This window comes from Nomascus leucogenys, chromosome 7b, assembly GCF_006542625.1.
Source record: "Nomascus leucogenys isolate Asia chromosome 7b, Asia_NLE_v1, whole genome shotgun sequence".
Lineage (NCBI taxonomy): Eukaryota > Metazoa > Chordata > Mammalia > Primates > Hylobatidae > Nomascus > Nomascus leucogenys.
In genome coordinates this window covers 12,852,606-12,869,295 of record NC_044387.1, presented here as the reverse complement: position 1 = coordinate 12,869,295, position 16,690 = coordinate 12,852,606, and the positions used below count along the sequence as shown (strand labels likewise).

General features: G+C 59.1%; 1 protein-coding gene across 1 annotated transcript in view; it reads right to left on the bottom strand.

The window, feature by feature from the left end:
* Positions 1–3,085: 3,085 nt before the first annotated feature.
* CARD10 (caspase recruitment domain family member 10) overlaps positions 3,086–16,690 on the bottom strand; it is a 29,801-nt gene continuing 16,196 nt past the window's right edge. Inside the window, exons 10-20 of the mRNA XM_030815604.1 lie at positions 16,279–16,307; positions 15,690–15,813; positions 10,135–10,294; positions 9,567–9,678; positions 8,873–9,116; positions 8,628–8,697; positions 7,197–7,299; positions 5,717–5,875; positions 5,508–5,623; positions 4,844–4,956; positions 3,086–4,115 (exon numbers count right to left, since the gene is read on the bottom strand). Coding sequence (XP_030671464.1) covers positions 3,881–4,115; positions 4,844–4,956; positions 5,508–5,623; positions 5,717–5,875; positions 7,197–7,299; positions 8,628–8,697; positions 8,873–9,116; positions 9,567–9,678; positions 10,135–10,294; positions 15,690–15,813; positions 16,279–16,307 — 1,465 coding nt within the window. The 3' untranslated portion in view covers positions 3,086–3,880. The remainder of the gene's footprint in view (positions 4,116–4,843; positions 4,957–5,507; positions 5,624–5,716; positions 5,876–7,196; positions 7,300–8,627; positions 8,698–8,872; positions 9,117–9,566; positions 9,679–10,134; positions 10,295–15,689; positions 15,814–16,278; positions 16,308–16,690) is intronic.

The window sequence follows — 16,690 nt, the reverse complement described above, 5'->3', positions numbered from 1 at the left end:
CCCAAATTACTCCCACCCCATCTCCCGCTACTCACCCTGCTCCACTCCAGACCCGGGGACCCCGGCTGGCCCGGGCACGTGGCCGCCACAGGACCTTGGCACTTGCTGTTCCCACCTAGGCCCCTCCCTAGAGACCTGCACGTCTCACTCCCCCACTCCCTTCTGGTCTTTACACAAAGGTCACCATCTCTGTGAGGCCTTCCCTGACCACGTTATTAACATTGCAACCCCTCACCGCCTCCTTCCCAGCCCCCCAGGCCTGTCCCTCTCAAGCCACTTCACTGTTTTCTTCATCACGCTTTTCATCTTCCAACATTCTGTATGTTTAACTTAGTTTCTGTCCTCCTCATGAGAATATCAGGGCAGGATTTATTTTTTGATCACTGAGTCCCTAATCCCCAGTGCCTAGAACAGTGACCAGCAGACAAGAACTCAATCAATGTTAATTCAACACAACAAAGTACCAGGTGGCTGGTGAAGGGAACTGGCCCTGCCGGGCTCAATCCTGCATGAGGACAGCTGGGGGAGAGGAAGGGAAAACCAACCCTTTGAATGACCCTCTCATGGGCCAGCCCCCAGCCAGGCCCCTTCACAGGCCATATTCTCAGAATGGTGATGATGCCAGCCTTGGTGATGGTCCCAGACTCTGTACCCCACAGACCAGGTTTAAATCCTGACTGGGGGTTGGGCACTGTGGCTCACGCCTGTAATCCCAACACTTTGGGAGACCAAAGCAGGCAGATCACTTGAGGTCAGGAGTTCAAGACCAGCCTGGCCAACATGGTGAAACCCGTCTCTACCAAAAATACAAAAATTAGCTGGGCATTGTGGCAGGCGCATGTAATCCCAGCTACTAGGAAGGCTGAGGCAGGAGAATCACTTAAACCCGGGAGGCGGAGGTTGCAGTGAGCCGAGATGGCGCTACTGCACTCCAGCCTAGACAACAAGAGTGAAAATCCATCTCAAAAAAAAAAAAAAAAAAAATTTCCCAACTGGGCCACTCACTGGCTGTATGACTCTAGGCAAGTTACCTTCACCATTTCTAAAATGGGGACAAAAATATGACTTGGCGACGATTACAGGATGAGTGGGCTTCTCCACCCCACAGAAAGGATGCTTGACACGGGGAACAGGCAAAGGCAGCCAAGTCACAGGGCCCCTGCCTTTCCCCAGGCCAAGCACTGGGCCAGGCTCACTGTGGGGCAGGGGGAGGTTCATGTACCCAAATGCGCACAGCCCAGTTTCCATGCCCAGGAAGCCACAGACATCGAGAGACAGCCACACAGATGCCCTCGTCCTGCCACAAGGCAGAACATGGCACAGGCCAGGAGAAGTCCCAAGGGCTGGGAGGACCTGGCGGTGGGCTTCATGGAGGTAGTATCTCAGCCAGGCTTCAAAGGTCAGGAAGATTCAGGCAGGGAGAGCAGCCCAGGCAGGGGCCACATGAGCAGAGGAGCACAGCTAAGGGTAAACTGAAAGGCCACTGCCACTGCCTTCGGTGGGGAGGATGTGGCTGCGGGGATGGGAGGGTCAACACGTGGGAAGGCCTGGAGGGGAAAGGGGCATTGCCGCTGACTCCCATGCAGGGAGGCTGCCCTTCCCCCAGGGCACTTTGCCACTCAGGGTCCAGCTCTCCAGCCCCTACCCCAGTGGTGACAGACTGACAGGCCTCCAGGTCCAATCTGCACCTTGTTAAAGACACCCTGTCGTGGAGAGTGGGAAGAGCTGTTTCCCAAGCAATGGCTCAGCCCCAGACACACGTGCTTACCCAGCCATGGCCAATCCGTACCTCCATGCTCACTCCACCATCCTGGCCTCCACTCCACAGGGGAGGGCCCTGGGCCCAGAGAGGCCACCTGAGTTGCCAGGGTCACCTGGAGCTTTGGGTTTCAACCAAACTACAGTGCCCTGCGCATCCTGCACTCCATCCTGGGGAAGGCTCTCTGGGTTCCCAGGACAGCCTCGGCCCACCGTCCACCCTGGCCTCATACCCAAGCACCGTCATCCTGCGTGGTCCAGTCTCTGAGACCCTCACCACCTCTCCCCTACACCCACTCCTTGTCTCTTCCCACTAAAGATGGGGCTGTGGCCCCCGATCCATACCCCAATCCCCTCTCCCGGCTTCCCCATTCCCTTCTCCACCCACCACCCCAAATCCCCAGCCCTGACCCCTTCTTAAGCATTTTTCTTGTCAAACATGGAGATCCAGACCCACCCCTGGAAGCCACAGAGCCCCTCCTTCCTGTCTGCTCCTCTCTCCTCCACTGCCCCTGCCCTTGCCTCCTACTCCAATTGGCCTCAGCCCTCTCTAAGTCAACTCCAAACCACAGCTGCCACAGCCCTGCTCCCACATCCTGAGAGGCTCCCACAGCCTCCAGGGCACAGCCCAAGCTCCTTTGCACTCCCAACCCCACCCCTGGACCTGCCCTTCCCAACCTCATTTCCAACCCCATCCAAGGTGGCCAGATCCAACCCATGTGCTGCCTCTGAGCTTTCGCCCTTGAGGCTACCCTACCTAGTTAGTACACCCATACCCTAAGCCCCGGCTCATCACTGTGGCTGAGGACAGTCACCTGCACTTGGACACGTAGGTCCAATAAGTGGTTCTTGAAGAAAGGAATCCCAATTCCCAAGCTCAAGTGGCACCTCTTCCAGTAAGGCTGCCTGGATTGCTCCCAGTGGGAGCAACCATCCTCTCTCCAGTAGAGCTGTCTCAGGAACCTGGGTGCATACCAAGGGTTTGCTCTTGAGCTCCTGGGCTCAGCAGCCAGGCCCCTTCAGTCTGAGGCCACATCCTGCCAGTTTTGGTGCCCCGCTTTGGGGGACACTCCTCTGATGATCAGCTGTGAGCAGGGCTGAGCGTTGGGGTGGCCCATCTGTGGGGCCCTCCTCTGGTCATTCAGGGGCAGGTAAGGTGACGCCAGCACAGATGGCGGGCGGCTCTGGGAAGAGACAGGCGGGAAATCCGACCCTCCCGACGGGCAAGCGGGGACCTGAAAGGTGGCATCCGCCTGAGCTGGGAGACAAATGAGGAGAGTAGCAGGGGCCCAGGCCAGGGATACAAGCAAGCAGAAGGCCACCAGCATCTATGACAAAAGTGTTTAATGTTCCATAATGTGCAGCTTCTAAGTGAAAAAGGCCCGTCAATCATCCACGGGCCGCACATTCTCATGACAGAGCAGCCGCCCTCCTCGGCCTCCCAAGATGGAGGCATAGGCAGGGAGCGGCCCCTGTGAGGCATGGTCCTGCGTGTGCCCACCAGGAACGCACGAATGTTAGTGCCCACATGAAACAGGGGTGGGGCGTGACATTTACACAGGAGAGAACCACAGACACCCATGTGAGGAGACCCGAGGGGCACAGGTGACCATGGGCCAGGGAAGCCCCCAGTCCATGCATGGCTGAATCCACGAGGAGCGTGAGCTGGATGGCGGGAGTCACGCGGTAACGGGCTCGGGGCTCCTGGAAGCAGAACAGGCCCAGGTCCTCAGGAGACCTCGTGCCCAGGGCAGCGGGACAGACCTGAGCCTGCCCGTGAGAACTTGAGTGTGCAAACCTGCACACAGGAGTGAGAACCGACTCCAGGGTGAGTGTTTAAGGAGAAGACACAGACACACGAGACCCACTAGTGGGAATGTGGAGACCCCAGGACAGGTGGGGAGGCCCAGAGCAGCAAGTAGAGGGGGGTGGGCGCTCTGTCCCGGGGCTCCCGCAGGCTCGGCAGGGCCAGAGACAGCCTTGGGGGTGAGAGGCCAGAGCCAAGGGCCCTGCGTCTGAGAGTCCAAGGGTCTAGGAAGGCTCAGGGTGGGAGGGCCCAGCTTCACCACAGACACCAGGGTCCCCGCTGGCTTGGGAAGAAGCTGCAGGTATCAGATGAGCCTCAGGCCTCACTGCTGCTGGGGTAGCCTCTGCTGCTGCCGCACTCCACCCACACGAGGCGGGCCTGCTCCTGCAGGATGCGGCCGCGCACCACCTTGGCCAGCTCCTCTGCGTGTCCCCACTCATGGGCGGGCACCTGCACCCAGGAGCAGGGCAGCCCCCAGAGCACCTGCTCTGAGCCACGGCACTGCCGCAGCAGCTCTGAGTCCCGCCAGCCCGGCCGGCCCAGCAGACCCCTGCCAAAAGAGGAGTGGGCAGCAGTCAAAGTGGGGGACCAAGACAGACAGACAGGGAGAGAGGGACAGACAAAGGGGGAAGAGTCAGAGAGAGAAGATGGACAACCCAAGAGAGATGGATGGCAGATGGAGATGGAGAGAGACAGAGGGGTAGGGGAGAAGGAGAGAGAGAGGGGGAGGGAGAGAGGGCGGGGAGGGAGACAGGGGAGACAGGGAGAGAGAGGGTGGAGAGAGAGAGAGGGGGAGGAGAGAGGAGGGAGGGAGGGAGGAGGGAGGGGGAGGGGGAAGGGAAAGGGGGAGGGGAGAAGGAGATGGGGGAGGGAGGGGTAGGGAGGGGAAGGGAGAGAGAGGGGTAGGGAAGAAGGAGGGGGAGGGAGAGAGGGGGGAGAGAGAGAGGAGGGACAGAGAGGAGGGAGAGAGGGGGGAGGGAGGGGGGAAGGAGAGAGAGGGTGGAGGGAGAGAGCGGGGAGGGAGAGAGCGGGGGAGGGAGACAGAGGGGGGAGGGAGACAGAGGGGGGAGGGACAGGGGGGAGGGAGACAGAGGGGTAGGGGAGAAGAAGAGGGGGAAGGGAGAGGGGGAGGGGAAAAGGAGGGGGGAGGGAGGGGGGGAGGGAGGGGGGGAAGGGACGAGATGGGGAGAGGGAGAGGGGGGAGGAAGAGAGGCATCCTCAAGGAGGAAGCTCTGGGGTCTGAGTGCCCTGCCCGCTGCCCCCCCACACCCACCTCACCTGACTTCCCGGACATTCTTCTCAGTCACCTCCACATGGATGACGATGGGGTAGATCTCGTTCTGCACCAGCTCCCGCACACCCCGAGCGCCCAGCTCCAGCAGGCAGTGCTTCTGCTCAGAGGATCGAGGCTACATTGTACTCCCGGGCCAGAGACATCAGCCTCCCACGCTCTGCCCTCAGACGGGTCCCAAATGCAAGTCCTGCCTCCCCACCCAGGGGGACCCTGTCAACAAGGAAGGAGCCCAAAAGGACAGACAAGAGGCCTGGGCTCATGGGGCAACCTGGAGATACAGACCTCCCCCTCAGGATCTAGGCCTCCCCACCCGGAGGATGGAGCTGACCCAAACCCACCCACCACCGGCCACCCTACAGCCGACTGCCAGCTCCCAGGATAGTGGCAAGTTCAAGGACAAGGATGTGTAGGTGAGCTGTGTCAGCCAAACACCTCAAGGGGGGCCCACATGCAGTCAACTGTCCCCACCCACCCAGGCGACAGGTGAGAAAACTGAAGGCCACATGAGGGAAAGGACTTGGCCAGGGCCGCCCTGCCAGTGAGCAGCAGAGCATGGCCCGCACTCAGACGCTGGCGCTCAAGCCCAGAACAGCAGCACCTGCTCTGGGCCACGTCTGTGAGCACCCCAGTCCAGCCCCCAGCACTCACCTTCCCAACAGACTCCTGGATGGCCCGGATCCTGCTGCCTAGCCCAGGGGTGGCAGGCTGAGCCTTGGGGGCTCCAGGCGCTGAAGATGGGCACAGTTCCTCCCCAGAGAGGCTTTCTGCACAGGGAGTGGAGAGACAGAGATGAAGGGTCCATGGGCCCGGCTGCCCAGAGGGCCCCCAGCCCTCCCTTCCCCGACACATAGTCTCACCCGCTGGGCACACTTGGAAGTCCAGCCGGGAGCTGGGCAGGTCTAGCAGGTTGCGGATGAGGCGGGGCGCCAGGCACTCAGGCAACAGCACCACGGGCCGCAGGGCAGACACCAGCAGTGGCCGCACCAAACTGTAGGGTCTGAGGCTCCGCTCCGGCTCTGTGGCAGGGGAGGGGCACAAAAGGGATAAGGGCACAGGCAGGCAGCATACCAGCTCCTCGATACCCCAAAACCCACCCCGCCACCCATCCCTTCCTAAGTCCTGCTGCTGCTCCTCCTACACATGCATGCGCACACACACACACACCCCCACACACACACACCCCCCCACACACACTCTTAGTAGGACCTATGGTGGCAGTAGGCTCCTCCCTGATTCTCCACCTCATCCCTGCCCCCTACAGGTCATTCTCCACCCAGCAGCCAGAGAGGCTTTAAAAAGCAAATCAGATCATGTTATCCCCCCTGCTTTCAACATACCAGTGACTTCTCAGATTCTCAGGAATAAAAGCCACATCCCCCACGTGGGTGACGCAGTCCTGCCTGAGAGCCTGGGGAGGCTGCCAGCCACTGACCCCACACCACCAGCCTCTGCTCTCCCTTCAGCTGCCTCCAACCACAGGGCCTTTGCATGCCCTGGGGCTGCCCAAAGCCCCACCCCTGCACCACTCAGCCCAGTTAACCCTTGCCCTCCCTTCAGAGCCTAGGTCACACCTTCCCAGGTCCCCAGACAGCAGGGCCCCTGGCATGTGCCCCACGGCCCCCAGTTCTCCTCCACTGCACACCTCACACTCTCACTGTGTTCATAGGTGGGATTATCTGACCCTCTATCCCCAATTAGACAGCAAGCTCCATGAGAGCAGGGATAGCCACGTCCCCAGTGCTTGACAGAGCTGGCACTCAATACTCACCTGCTGTCCCCAACACCCTCCAAGCACACCACACACAGCCATGCCTCTGTGCCTTCTGCCTGGAACGAACTCCTCTTTATCTTTGAAGGCCCCAGCGGAAACTCCCTCTCTTCCAGGAAGTCTTCCCTAACTACCTGCTCCTCTTGCCCCAGATTTGCTACTCCCTCATCTGAGCTCCCCCAGCCCCTTCTCCCCGTCTGGCCTAAGGCCTCACCCTACTGCCTCCGGGAACCCCCCTGGGTCCTCACAGCACCTGCCACCACACACGTGTGAGAAGCACCACTACACAAACTCTGCCAGAAAAGAACAAGCCCGTATGTGTGCAAACCCATAGTCACAGCCACGTCTGCATGCACCTCCCCGCAGGGTCTCCCTCAACCTTGGCAATCACCACGGCAGGCGGGGTGGTCTTGTCTCTCAGGCCTCCAGCATGACCCCCACTCCTGTTGGAACCCTCACAACCGGCCCTTCCAGGCCAAAGAGGCCACCCAAGCTAAAGGACACCCAGCTGCACACATCCCTGGACAATGGGAGCAACACAGGATACAGCTTTGCCCCCACGCACTCACCTGCACAGGGCTCCAGCAGCAGCTGCTCCGGGGAGTCCCCTGCGGGCGCCCCCACAGGCTTGGGCCTCACCAGTCGCAGTTGGTCCAGGGCTCTCTTCTTCAGCTGGGAGGGTGCCAGGAGACAGGAGCATCTGAGAGCTCAGCCCCGCCCCCTCAGGGAGAGGAGGAAACAGGACCCCTGGCAGAGCGGGCCCCACTGCCACTGTGGTCCAGGCTTGCCGGAAGAGCATGGGTCAGCAAAGATGTCCTTCTCCACCAGGCCCTCTCCTGCCCCTCCCCAGCCCAGCGCAGTCCCCCAGGCAGATGAGAGCAACCATCCCTGTGGCCCCAGGGAAGCCAGCCCATCTGAGCCAGGTGGAGGAGCCTTAGGTATACCCCCCAAGTTACAGATGGGGAGACTGAGGCCCAGAGACCAAGAGGAACCAAATGTCACATATGAGGCAAACTTTAGGGTCTCTTCCAATGAATTAGCAATGTGACCTTGGTAGGAAAATTAATGAAACCAATAAAGATGGCACTGATTTTACCAATACCTGACAGGTCTCAAATGCCTACCACATAACAGACACTCACTAAGCCCCTGAGGGGCACTAACTCACGGAAGTCATCCCCTGCCACGCACAGCCTGAGAGGCAGTACAACCCTCGCATTGTACAGATGAGGAAACAAGCCTCAAGGAAGGTTCAGGTGATTGTCCAAAGTCACACAGCTGATAGGTGGCAGAGCTGGGGTCGAATGCAGGCTGCCCGGCTGGGGCCCTCGCTCGTCCTTTATCTAATGGCTCTGAGCCTCACTTGCCCTTGTACACAGCAGCGCTGGTCACGACGCCCAGCCACCATCCAGGCGTTGGAAAAGGGGACGTGACTGCTGGGTTTTTTTTGTTTTTTTTTTCAGACGGAGTCTCGCCCTGTCGCCCAGGTTGGAGTGCAGTGGAGCAATCTTGGCTCACTGCAAGCTCCGCCTCCCGGGTTCACGCCATTCTCCCGCCTCAGCCTCCCAAGTAGCTGGTACTACAGGCGCCCGCCACCAGGCCCGGCTAATTTTGTTTTTGTATTTTTAGTAGAGACGGGGTTTCACCGTGTTAGCCAGGATGGTCTCAATCTCCTGAACTTGTGATCCGCCCGCCTCTGCCTCCCAAAGTGCTGGGATTACAGGCCTAAGCCACCGCGCCTGGCCTGTCAAATGCTTATTATGTACCAGGGGTACTCCTGTGTACTAGGCATGCTTTACCTCATTTCATCTCTAAACTACCCTGGACGGTGAGCTCTGCTGTTCTGTTTGCTGGGCACATAGTAGATGACCAATTGAATCACCAGGGAAGGAGGGAGGGAGTGTCTTCCTAGGTTGCCAGAGAACAGAGCCTGCTAGCTCCCTTTGGACCCCACCCTTGGGGTCCTCCCACCCACCCACTGCCCGCCCAGCCATGCTCACATTACTTCGGGGGCCTCGGTGCCGGCTGGAGGGCAGGCATTTCTCCTGAACTTCTAGCATCTGCTGGGCTCTGTGGGAGGGAGTGACATCATGTGTGTAGGAAGAAGGAAAGCTCCTCATTTCTCCTCGAACCCCCCGCCCTGTCCCAGAGGATGGTGAGGGAATGTGGGAGGAGGGACAGCACCCCCATCCGGGCCCTGGCTCCCAGGGGGGGACCCCATCCCCAGCTCCTGGCTCTGCGTCACCTCTGATAATTGGGCACGGTGCCCCGGTCCAGGTCCCGCAGAGTGAGGGGATCAACCCGGGTGCAGAACCATTCCTGCCTCCGCTTGTATGCCGGGTCCACCAGCCGAAGGATCTCTTGGGCTTTCACGCAAAGGGCATGGGGATCTGCCCTCTCAGGCAGGGTGAGGTTGGCACGAATGTAGAAGGGCTCGGCACCTGGCCCCTTTGCCCAGGCTTCTAGGGCCTCGTGGAAGGACTGGCAGGCTGGGCATGGATGGGGCAGGGGGCAGCAAGGAGGATGAGAGGAGGATGGTGAGGTCTAGGATCGGCCTTGGTGGGGCCATAGACATGGCCCTCTCGAGGCCTGAGCTCCCAGGACCCCACCTTCCCCTTCTTAGAATGAGAGACTTAGATCCAGACGGGGCAGGGACTTGCCCAAGACCAGTGTCTTCTAGGAACAGAGCCAGGACTCAAACTGAGGTCTCTGGACTCATAATGTAGTGCTCCTTTCACTGTAAGCTGCTTACGGAGGGAGGCATAGAGAAAGGGCACAAAGACAGACAAAAGGAGGCATCAGCAGGCGGGGAGCCAGGAGAAGGGCAATTGGGGCAAGGCTGGCCCCTTCTCAGGTCCTTGGTCCCCCCCCACCCCCATGCACCACGGGTTAGAGGACCCCTCTCGGGCCATCAGCTCCGACTCCCAAGCCAGACTTACCCTTTGAGTCCATTAGGGAGGGGAGTGTGGACCCCTGGTTCCAGAGCAAGGTTCTCTGCTGGGCCTCGGCTTCCAGGCACGCCCCCTCCAGACCAGCAGCTTCCACCCTTTGCTGGGAGAAAACCCAGCCAGGGAGGGAAAGAAGTGAGCCTCTAAGAGTAGAGCAGCCCAGGGGCTGGAGGAAGACTGGGTGTGGGGGTGATCATGCCTCACAGTTCAGATAGTGCCCCCTCAGAAACTGCCATGCCCAGCCCAGTGAGACCCGCCCCCATCCACAGGACGCCCCCATCCACAGGACTCCCCAACCCGCCCAGCTCATCCAAGTCTTTCCCTACTTGAAGCGCAGGGATGTAACGTGCTGTCAGTTGGCTCCACCTCCCAGTCCCCACCCAATCAGACTTCAATTAACCCTGGCTGAGCAGACAACCACAGCTAATCACTGAGCTCGCTTCGGCTTTGGCCAATCCCCAGAAGTTCCGCCTGGTGATCTTGATCCACCAACTAGGGGATGTCCAGCCTGGGCCAAAGCACTGACCCCACCCCCCCAGCTCAGGAGGCGGGGCCTCACCTCTCTTGGTTCCATCCTGGCCGACCCAGGCCCAGACAGCACCCTGCGCACCACAGCCCCAGACCATCTGTCCCCATAAAACGACAGTCCATCTGGTCCCTTGTCCTGCGGCTCTGGGCCCCCTGGGGGGCTCCGGCCAGACACCCGAATAGCCAGAGACCTGAGAAGGGAGAAAGGAGATGAGAATTAGAGTCCAGTCAGTACTTGGATTCAGTTCACCATTCTTGGAAAACCACAGTGACTCCATTTCCCAAGTATGCCATGACTCCCACCCCAGGCCTCTCCATCTTCTGTGCCCTCTTCCTTGCCTTCTCCACCTGGGAAATGCTGATCATCCTTCAAAGCTCAAGTGACAAGCGGCCTCTCCCCTGGACCTGGGCACATGGTTCAGTGGAGGCTGCATGCCACGGGAGCACTCCAACTTTGCCTTGCCATGGCCCTTTCATTTCCTCCATCAGAACGAACACCTTCAGGACCAAACTTCTATACTGTTCTGCTCTGTAGCCCTGGCACCAAACCCAGTGTCTAGCACATAGCAGATGACTAATAAAAGGTTGTTATATAGCCAAGCGCGGTGGCTCACGCCTGTAATCTCTGCACTTTGGGAGGCCGAGGCGGGCGTATCACAAGGTCAGGAGTTCGAGACCAGCCTGGCCAACATAGTGAAACCCCATCACTACTAAAAATACAAAAAAATTAGCCAGGCGTGGTGGCGGGTGCCTGTAATTCCAGCTACTCGGGAGGCCAAGGCAGGAGAATTGCTTGAACCCAGGAAGCAGAGGCTGCAGTGAGCCGAGATGGCGCCACTGCACTCCAGCCTGGGCAACGAGAGTGAAACTCCGTCTCCAAAAAAAAAAAAAAAAGCTTGTTATGCTCACAGTTTCAGGAGGGAGGTCACCATTAGCATGTGGCACAGATCCAAAGCAGAGATGGAAGAAGTACCTGGGCTACACGCTAGTGAAGAATAGACGCACTTTGGTGACAGAGGGAGGAAACAGAGCTCCAGGCTGAAGGAATATATCAGAGCAAAGGTGTGGAGGACAGAACACAGGATGTGTGGAAGAATTTAATAACAACAATAGCAGCGAACGCTTCCTGGGTGCTTTCCATGTGCCAGACACCATGCTGAGCTGCTTGCCCTAATTCTCATTTTACATCGTGGGAAGCAGCTCCCAGGAAAGGCAAGCTGGAGCCACCCTTTGGAGGGCGTGGAACAGAGGCGTCTGGTTTTCCTCCCATAGGCAGGGGTACCATTAACAGTTAAGATGTCACCAAAATCCCCATTATGGTAGGGTTCTGCCTGTCCCTGGATGAGAAAAGGTGAGGCCTTGTGGCCAGGCTCAGAGACAAATGGACCCCAAGTCCCCTGCTAGACACATTGGCCCGGAGGAGGTGGAGAGACCAAAGTTGGCAGGTGTGCTGGCTGGAGAGGCAGCGGAGTGAAGCATCTCCATCTACCCCAGCAGCTGCAGCCCAGACACAGCTGCACTGCCCCCTGCTGCCAGCCTGGGGAGGGCGAGGCTGCAAGGACCTCCACCCAATCAGCACTGCTGGGGAGCAGCCCCGCCCTCTCAGGTAAGATACAGAGCCAGGCCGAGGGGCTGGGCAGATGCAGGCGTGGGAGGCATCATTCAGTGCCCCACGTCCTGGCTGCATCGAGGTGGCACGGAAAGGGGGCAGGCCTGAGACCCGGCCTGGCTATGCTGGCCCTGGCTGTGTGGCTGGAGCACACGGTCTGCTCCAAACCCCAGGGCAAACTGCACCCTAGCCTGGGCAAATGAGCCGGTTGCTGAGCGTCAGTTACCGCATGCATAACACGAAGCTGACAATGGCACCCCTTGCCCTCTGTGAGTGTGTGTGGGGGGGGGGGCACATGAATAAAAGATAATGCAGGGAGAGGTGAAAACCAGAGGACTCTGGGGCCTCCAAACTGCAGGCCTGGCCCTTAGTGGGTGGTGACATTCACTGGGTTGTGACTGGCACAGCTGGATAATGCGATGGAATAGAAAGTACAAGGCTATCCCCCACCCGCCTCCCACCACCCCAGGTAAATCCAATTATTATCTCATGATCTTTTTGTTCCAGGCGTGTGTACCGGGTTTCTCTCACTGTGGGCTGTGGTCAGATGGTCTGAGAAGCACAGCACGCAGGGCGCCAGCAGGAACTCTGGGGTCAAACAGCCCAGCTGCTCAGCCGCGGAGCCTCAGCTCCACCCACCTCCCTGGCTACTCGCTGAGTTTAGACATGGGCAGCTCTCAGAACAGGGCCCAGGAGACACTAAGTGCTCTGTCAGAACTAGACATTTACTGGCATCAGGTGTGATTCATAACAAATCACCTCTCACTCGCCTCAGTTTCCCCACCTGTATCAAACCCACAGACAGCTGACCATCATGGCCTCTCCAGACCAGAGCCCAGTGAGCAGCCGGCACCCAGGCTGTTCCGCCAACCCTACCCATCCCACCCACCTCTACTCGCTCCCTCCCCCACACCCCTCCCCTCTGCAATGCAAGCATCAAGGCTGACCTCAGCCTTGACTTCAGGTTTTTCAGGCTCTTCTGACAACTCCTGCAGCTCCCTGAAGACCCAGCTCAGGCGCCCCCTCCTCCAGGACGCCCTTGCCAACCTCCTCAAAGGACCAGTGACTTCTCTGAGCCTCCGCAGACCAGGAATACCCGCTCCCAGCACTCCTCGGAGTCTGCAGAGCCCACAAGGGGGCTTGCCCAGAGCAGGGTCCAGATAGGGTTCCTCCCAGCCCCCTGCCATAGCAGACAAGCAGGAGGGGCAGCGAAAGGACACAGCAGGGAGAGGGGCTGCCTGCTCCCCGCTCCTGGGACTGGCTGACCAGCTGGCTGCCTGTGGGGTACTAGGAAGCACAGTGTCCCTAGCCACCAGCTCCCGGCCCCCTCCCCAGTCAGGTCAGGTCACAGGCAGACAGGCACGGGGCAAGTCTGCCAGCTCTGCCAGCTCTGATCAGTGACAGGCCACATGGCCTCAATGAGTGTCCCCCAGGGCCCTGTGGGAAGATCTCTGAGTAGTCTGCGTGCCTGCTTGGTACCAGGTCAGGGACCTGATGCTGAGACTGAAGCATGCCACACAGATCACTTCAGTCAATCCTCCTGACAACCCCATGGTTGAGATAAGGGAAACTGAGGCACAGGAAAGTTAACTTGCCAAGAATGGGCACAGCTAGTGGGCCGTGGAGCCAGGCAATGACTTATGGGAACCCTCTCTTTGCAAGGACAGAAGGTGCCAGAGATCCCCTGGGGCCACGTGAGCGAGCTGGGGCAGTGGTGAGGCTATGCTGGGGAGACGGCACCCCAAAACCCTCCAGTGCTCTCCATGCTCTGCCCCTCTCACCCAGCACCTCACTTGCCCCATGAGTTCTCCCTTGCTTTCCCCTACCTGGCTGTCAGCCCATCCCCTGGTCTGCCCTAGCCCCCCACTATCCACCATCCCCTCCCGGCACCCAGGCTCCAGGAGCTGGAAAGGGCAGGGCAGAGAGGCTGAGGGCAAGAGATGGGCAGGAAATGGGAAAGAGGAGAGAAAATGCCCAACATGGTGCCCAGTACACAGTGGGCACACAACACAGATGTGAGATCTCCAGCAGCTGAGACAGCAGGGAGGCACATCGGAATCTCCAACCAGCTCCGAGGGGCCTGTGACTTGGGACCAATTTCTAACTGTCTCTGCATTTCAGTGTCCTGGTCTGTGTAATGAGGTTAAAATTCCAGCCTTGCAGAGCTGCTCTGGGGATTAAACAACAATGGCGACAATAATCATAGCTAACCGAGAGCATATGCTGACATCCACTGTGAGTGTGCTAAGCATTCTAGAAGGGATACTCAAACCCCCACAGTGACCCTAAGGGACAGGCACTATGTGAGCCCATTTTACAGAGCAGAAAACTGAGGCACTAGGAAATTCAGAGACGTGCCCGAGGTCCAACAGTAACAAGTGCTGGCACCAAAGCGAGCTCTTCCCACCTCACCATAACACAACCCCAGGAGACGCGAAAGTTGCCCCGACCTGGGACCTGTCCGGGCCCTCATCTCCCTCTCCGCCTTTCCGCCTCTCTCTCTCTCTCTCTCTCTCTCTCTCTCTCTCTCTCTCTCTCTGTCCACCACCTCTGCGCCCTCCCCAGCCTGTGTTCCTCCCCAGGAACCTCTCTCCTCCCCAGGAACAGCATGGGCAGCAGAAGTGGCCCCATGTGATCGTGGGGCCTGGGCAGGGCTGGGACAGAGGCTCCTGCTCCCTGGCTGCATCCTGGCGCCCCCTGGACAACAGCCAGGACCCCTGCTGCAGCCCAAACTGGAGGAAGGGAGGAAGGGCCGAGGCGAGGCGAGCAGGAAGGGAGGCGCCTCCACCCCTTCCCCGAGAAGCACGTCCTGCACAGGCAAAAACAATGTCTCGCTGGACCCACTGCCGGGGGCCAGGTGGGGGCAGGGCCTGGACACTGGCTGACCAAGCCGCTCCGGAGGCCAGAGGTCCTGGTCCTCTGGATCTGCTGCGTGACCTGTCCCTCTGTACCCAACACCTCCACATTCCAGCGCTGACAGTCCACATTTCCTACGCCCTGTCCAAAACCCAAATCTGATCAGGTCACTATGAACCCAGACCTGGTACTTCCCAACTGTGGGACCCTGGGCAAGTTGCTTAACCTCTCTGAGCCCCAGTTACCTCCTCTATGGAACAGAGATAATCATAATTATGCCTACTCCCTGGACAAAGAGCATGTTGTAAAACAGCCAGCAGCTGGCCTTGCAGTTAATAACTAAACCCTCCCACATTTCCCGGAGTATACAAGCCAAAGTCCACACTTTCCCAGCCTGACTCAGGAAGCCTTGACTTTCGCCCATCCCCCTCGCTCCTTCTCCACAGTCACCGGATGCTCCCCCTACCTGCCCTCGCCTCACAGCTGAGTTCCAAGACCACAATGGCAGTGCAGCCCCTGCTGTGCCCCACCCCTCCCTTAGATACACTGGCAAGTGTGAACAGCAGCCACGCACCGGCCACACTAACAGCACATCACCTACAGTGCACTCTGCACTAATGGGCTTTGTGACTCCTGTTATGGACCTGTGACTGGCCCGGTCATAGGGGCTCCTGAGGTGACCCAAGCCCACCCACAGCAAGAAACTTTGCTGGGTGGCTCAGTCCCAGGGACTCAGAGCCAAGGGACTGACAGGCAGGACATTGGGACAAGGACAGCTTGTCAGTGACAACTATTACTAAGCACCTGCTACATGCCTGGCAGAGCTGGGTGCTTTGCTTCCGCGAGCAGAGCCCTCAAAAGACCTCCGTGCAAAAAGGGTCATCATCTCCCTTTAGCTACTGAGGAAATGGAGGCCCAGAGAGGTGAAGGGACCAGCCCAAGTCACAGGGACGATCAAGAGCGGCAGCAGGATTAGAATCCAAGGGCTGCCAGTGTCTACAGATCTTAATCTTCCAACAGTTGCATTAAAACAGGGGCGAGGCAATTGCTCCTCCCACCTCGCTCTTGTTCCCCTCTCAAGCAATCACCCCAGCTCCACCCACCGCAGGCAGCTACAGTACCTGTTGAGGAAGTCCAAGCCACAGCCCCGAGCCAGGAGGCCTTCCGGCTTTCCCAAAGGCCACACGCTGTCAGAGGACGAGGACGAAGAGAGGCCAGGGGACCAGGGCTTAAGTGTCACACTCCCTGGGGAAAAAGAATGAGGTTCAGGGGTCTGGGACTGGGAAACAGGGATGGCCAGGGTCCATGACCAGGACTGATCCCCCTCCAGCCCAGGACCTGAGGGGCCTTGGCAGGTTTGAGGCCCCAGGAGCACATCAGACCCACTGGGCTCAGAGATAGGTCAGGGCCCACGAGGCTGACCCCGCAGTTTCCCAGAAGAGGGTGAAAGGTGGTCCAGAACTGAAGAGCCTCGTACATCACAGCCAGGAACAGGAGTGAGGCCCAGGACTGGGCTTGGGGTGAGAGGCTGGAACCAAAGCCCCCAGGGGCGTCCCAAGCACAACCTTCCTGCCTGGCAGGGGCCACGGCACGGCTTCAGGAAAGGGGATGCAGGCCAAGGGTAGCGCAGGTGGTGCAGGCTTCAGGTGGGCTGCAAAGCCACCTCCCCCGACCAGAGGAGCCCTCCCCACAGAACTCAAGGGCTGTTACCTGTGATGTCTGACATGCTGCTGAAGGATCTGGGCAGAGAGAGGGCAGGGAGGGGGCAAGAGGTGAGGCACAGTGGGCACTCTGCCCTGCTCCCTCCTCCTGCCCCCACATCAGATAAATGTCTCACAGCCCCTAAGCAAATGCAGGCTAGACTCAAGGTGGGGTCCCAGGTACAGGGCACCCATGCCACCTGGCTCCCCTAAACTCCCAGGGCAAGAAGTTAATGTCCTGGCCTCTGTCCAGTGTTGTTCCACCTACAATGCCCTGGCATGCCCTTCAAAGCCAGCTCTTTCAATGCCACCTCCTCCTGGAAGCCACCCCTGATCTCTCACCCCTCACCTCACCCTCACTTGCCACCTTTGTGGTTTGTGGCTCCCAGGTACGCCTCCTAAGTTAAACCATGACCTCCTCA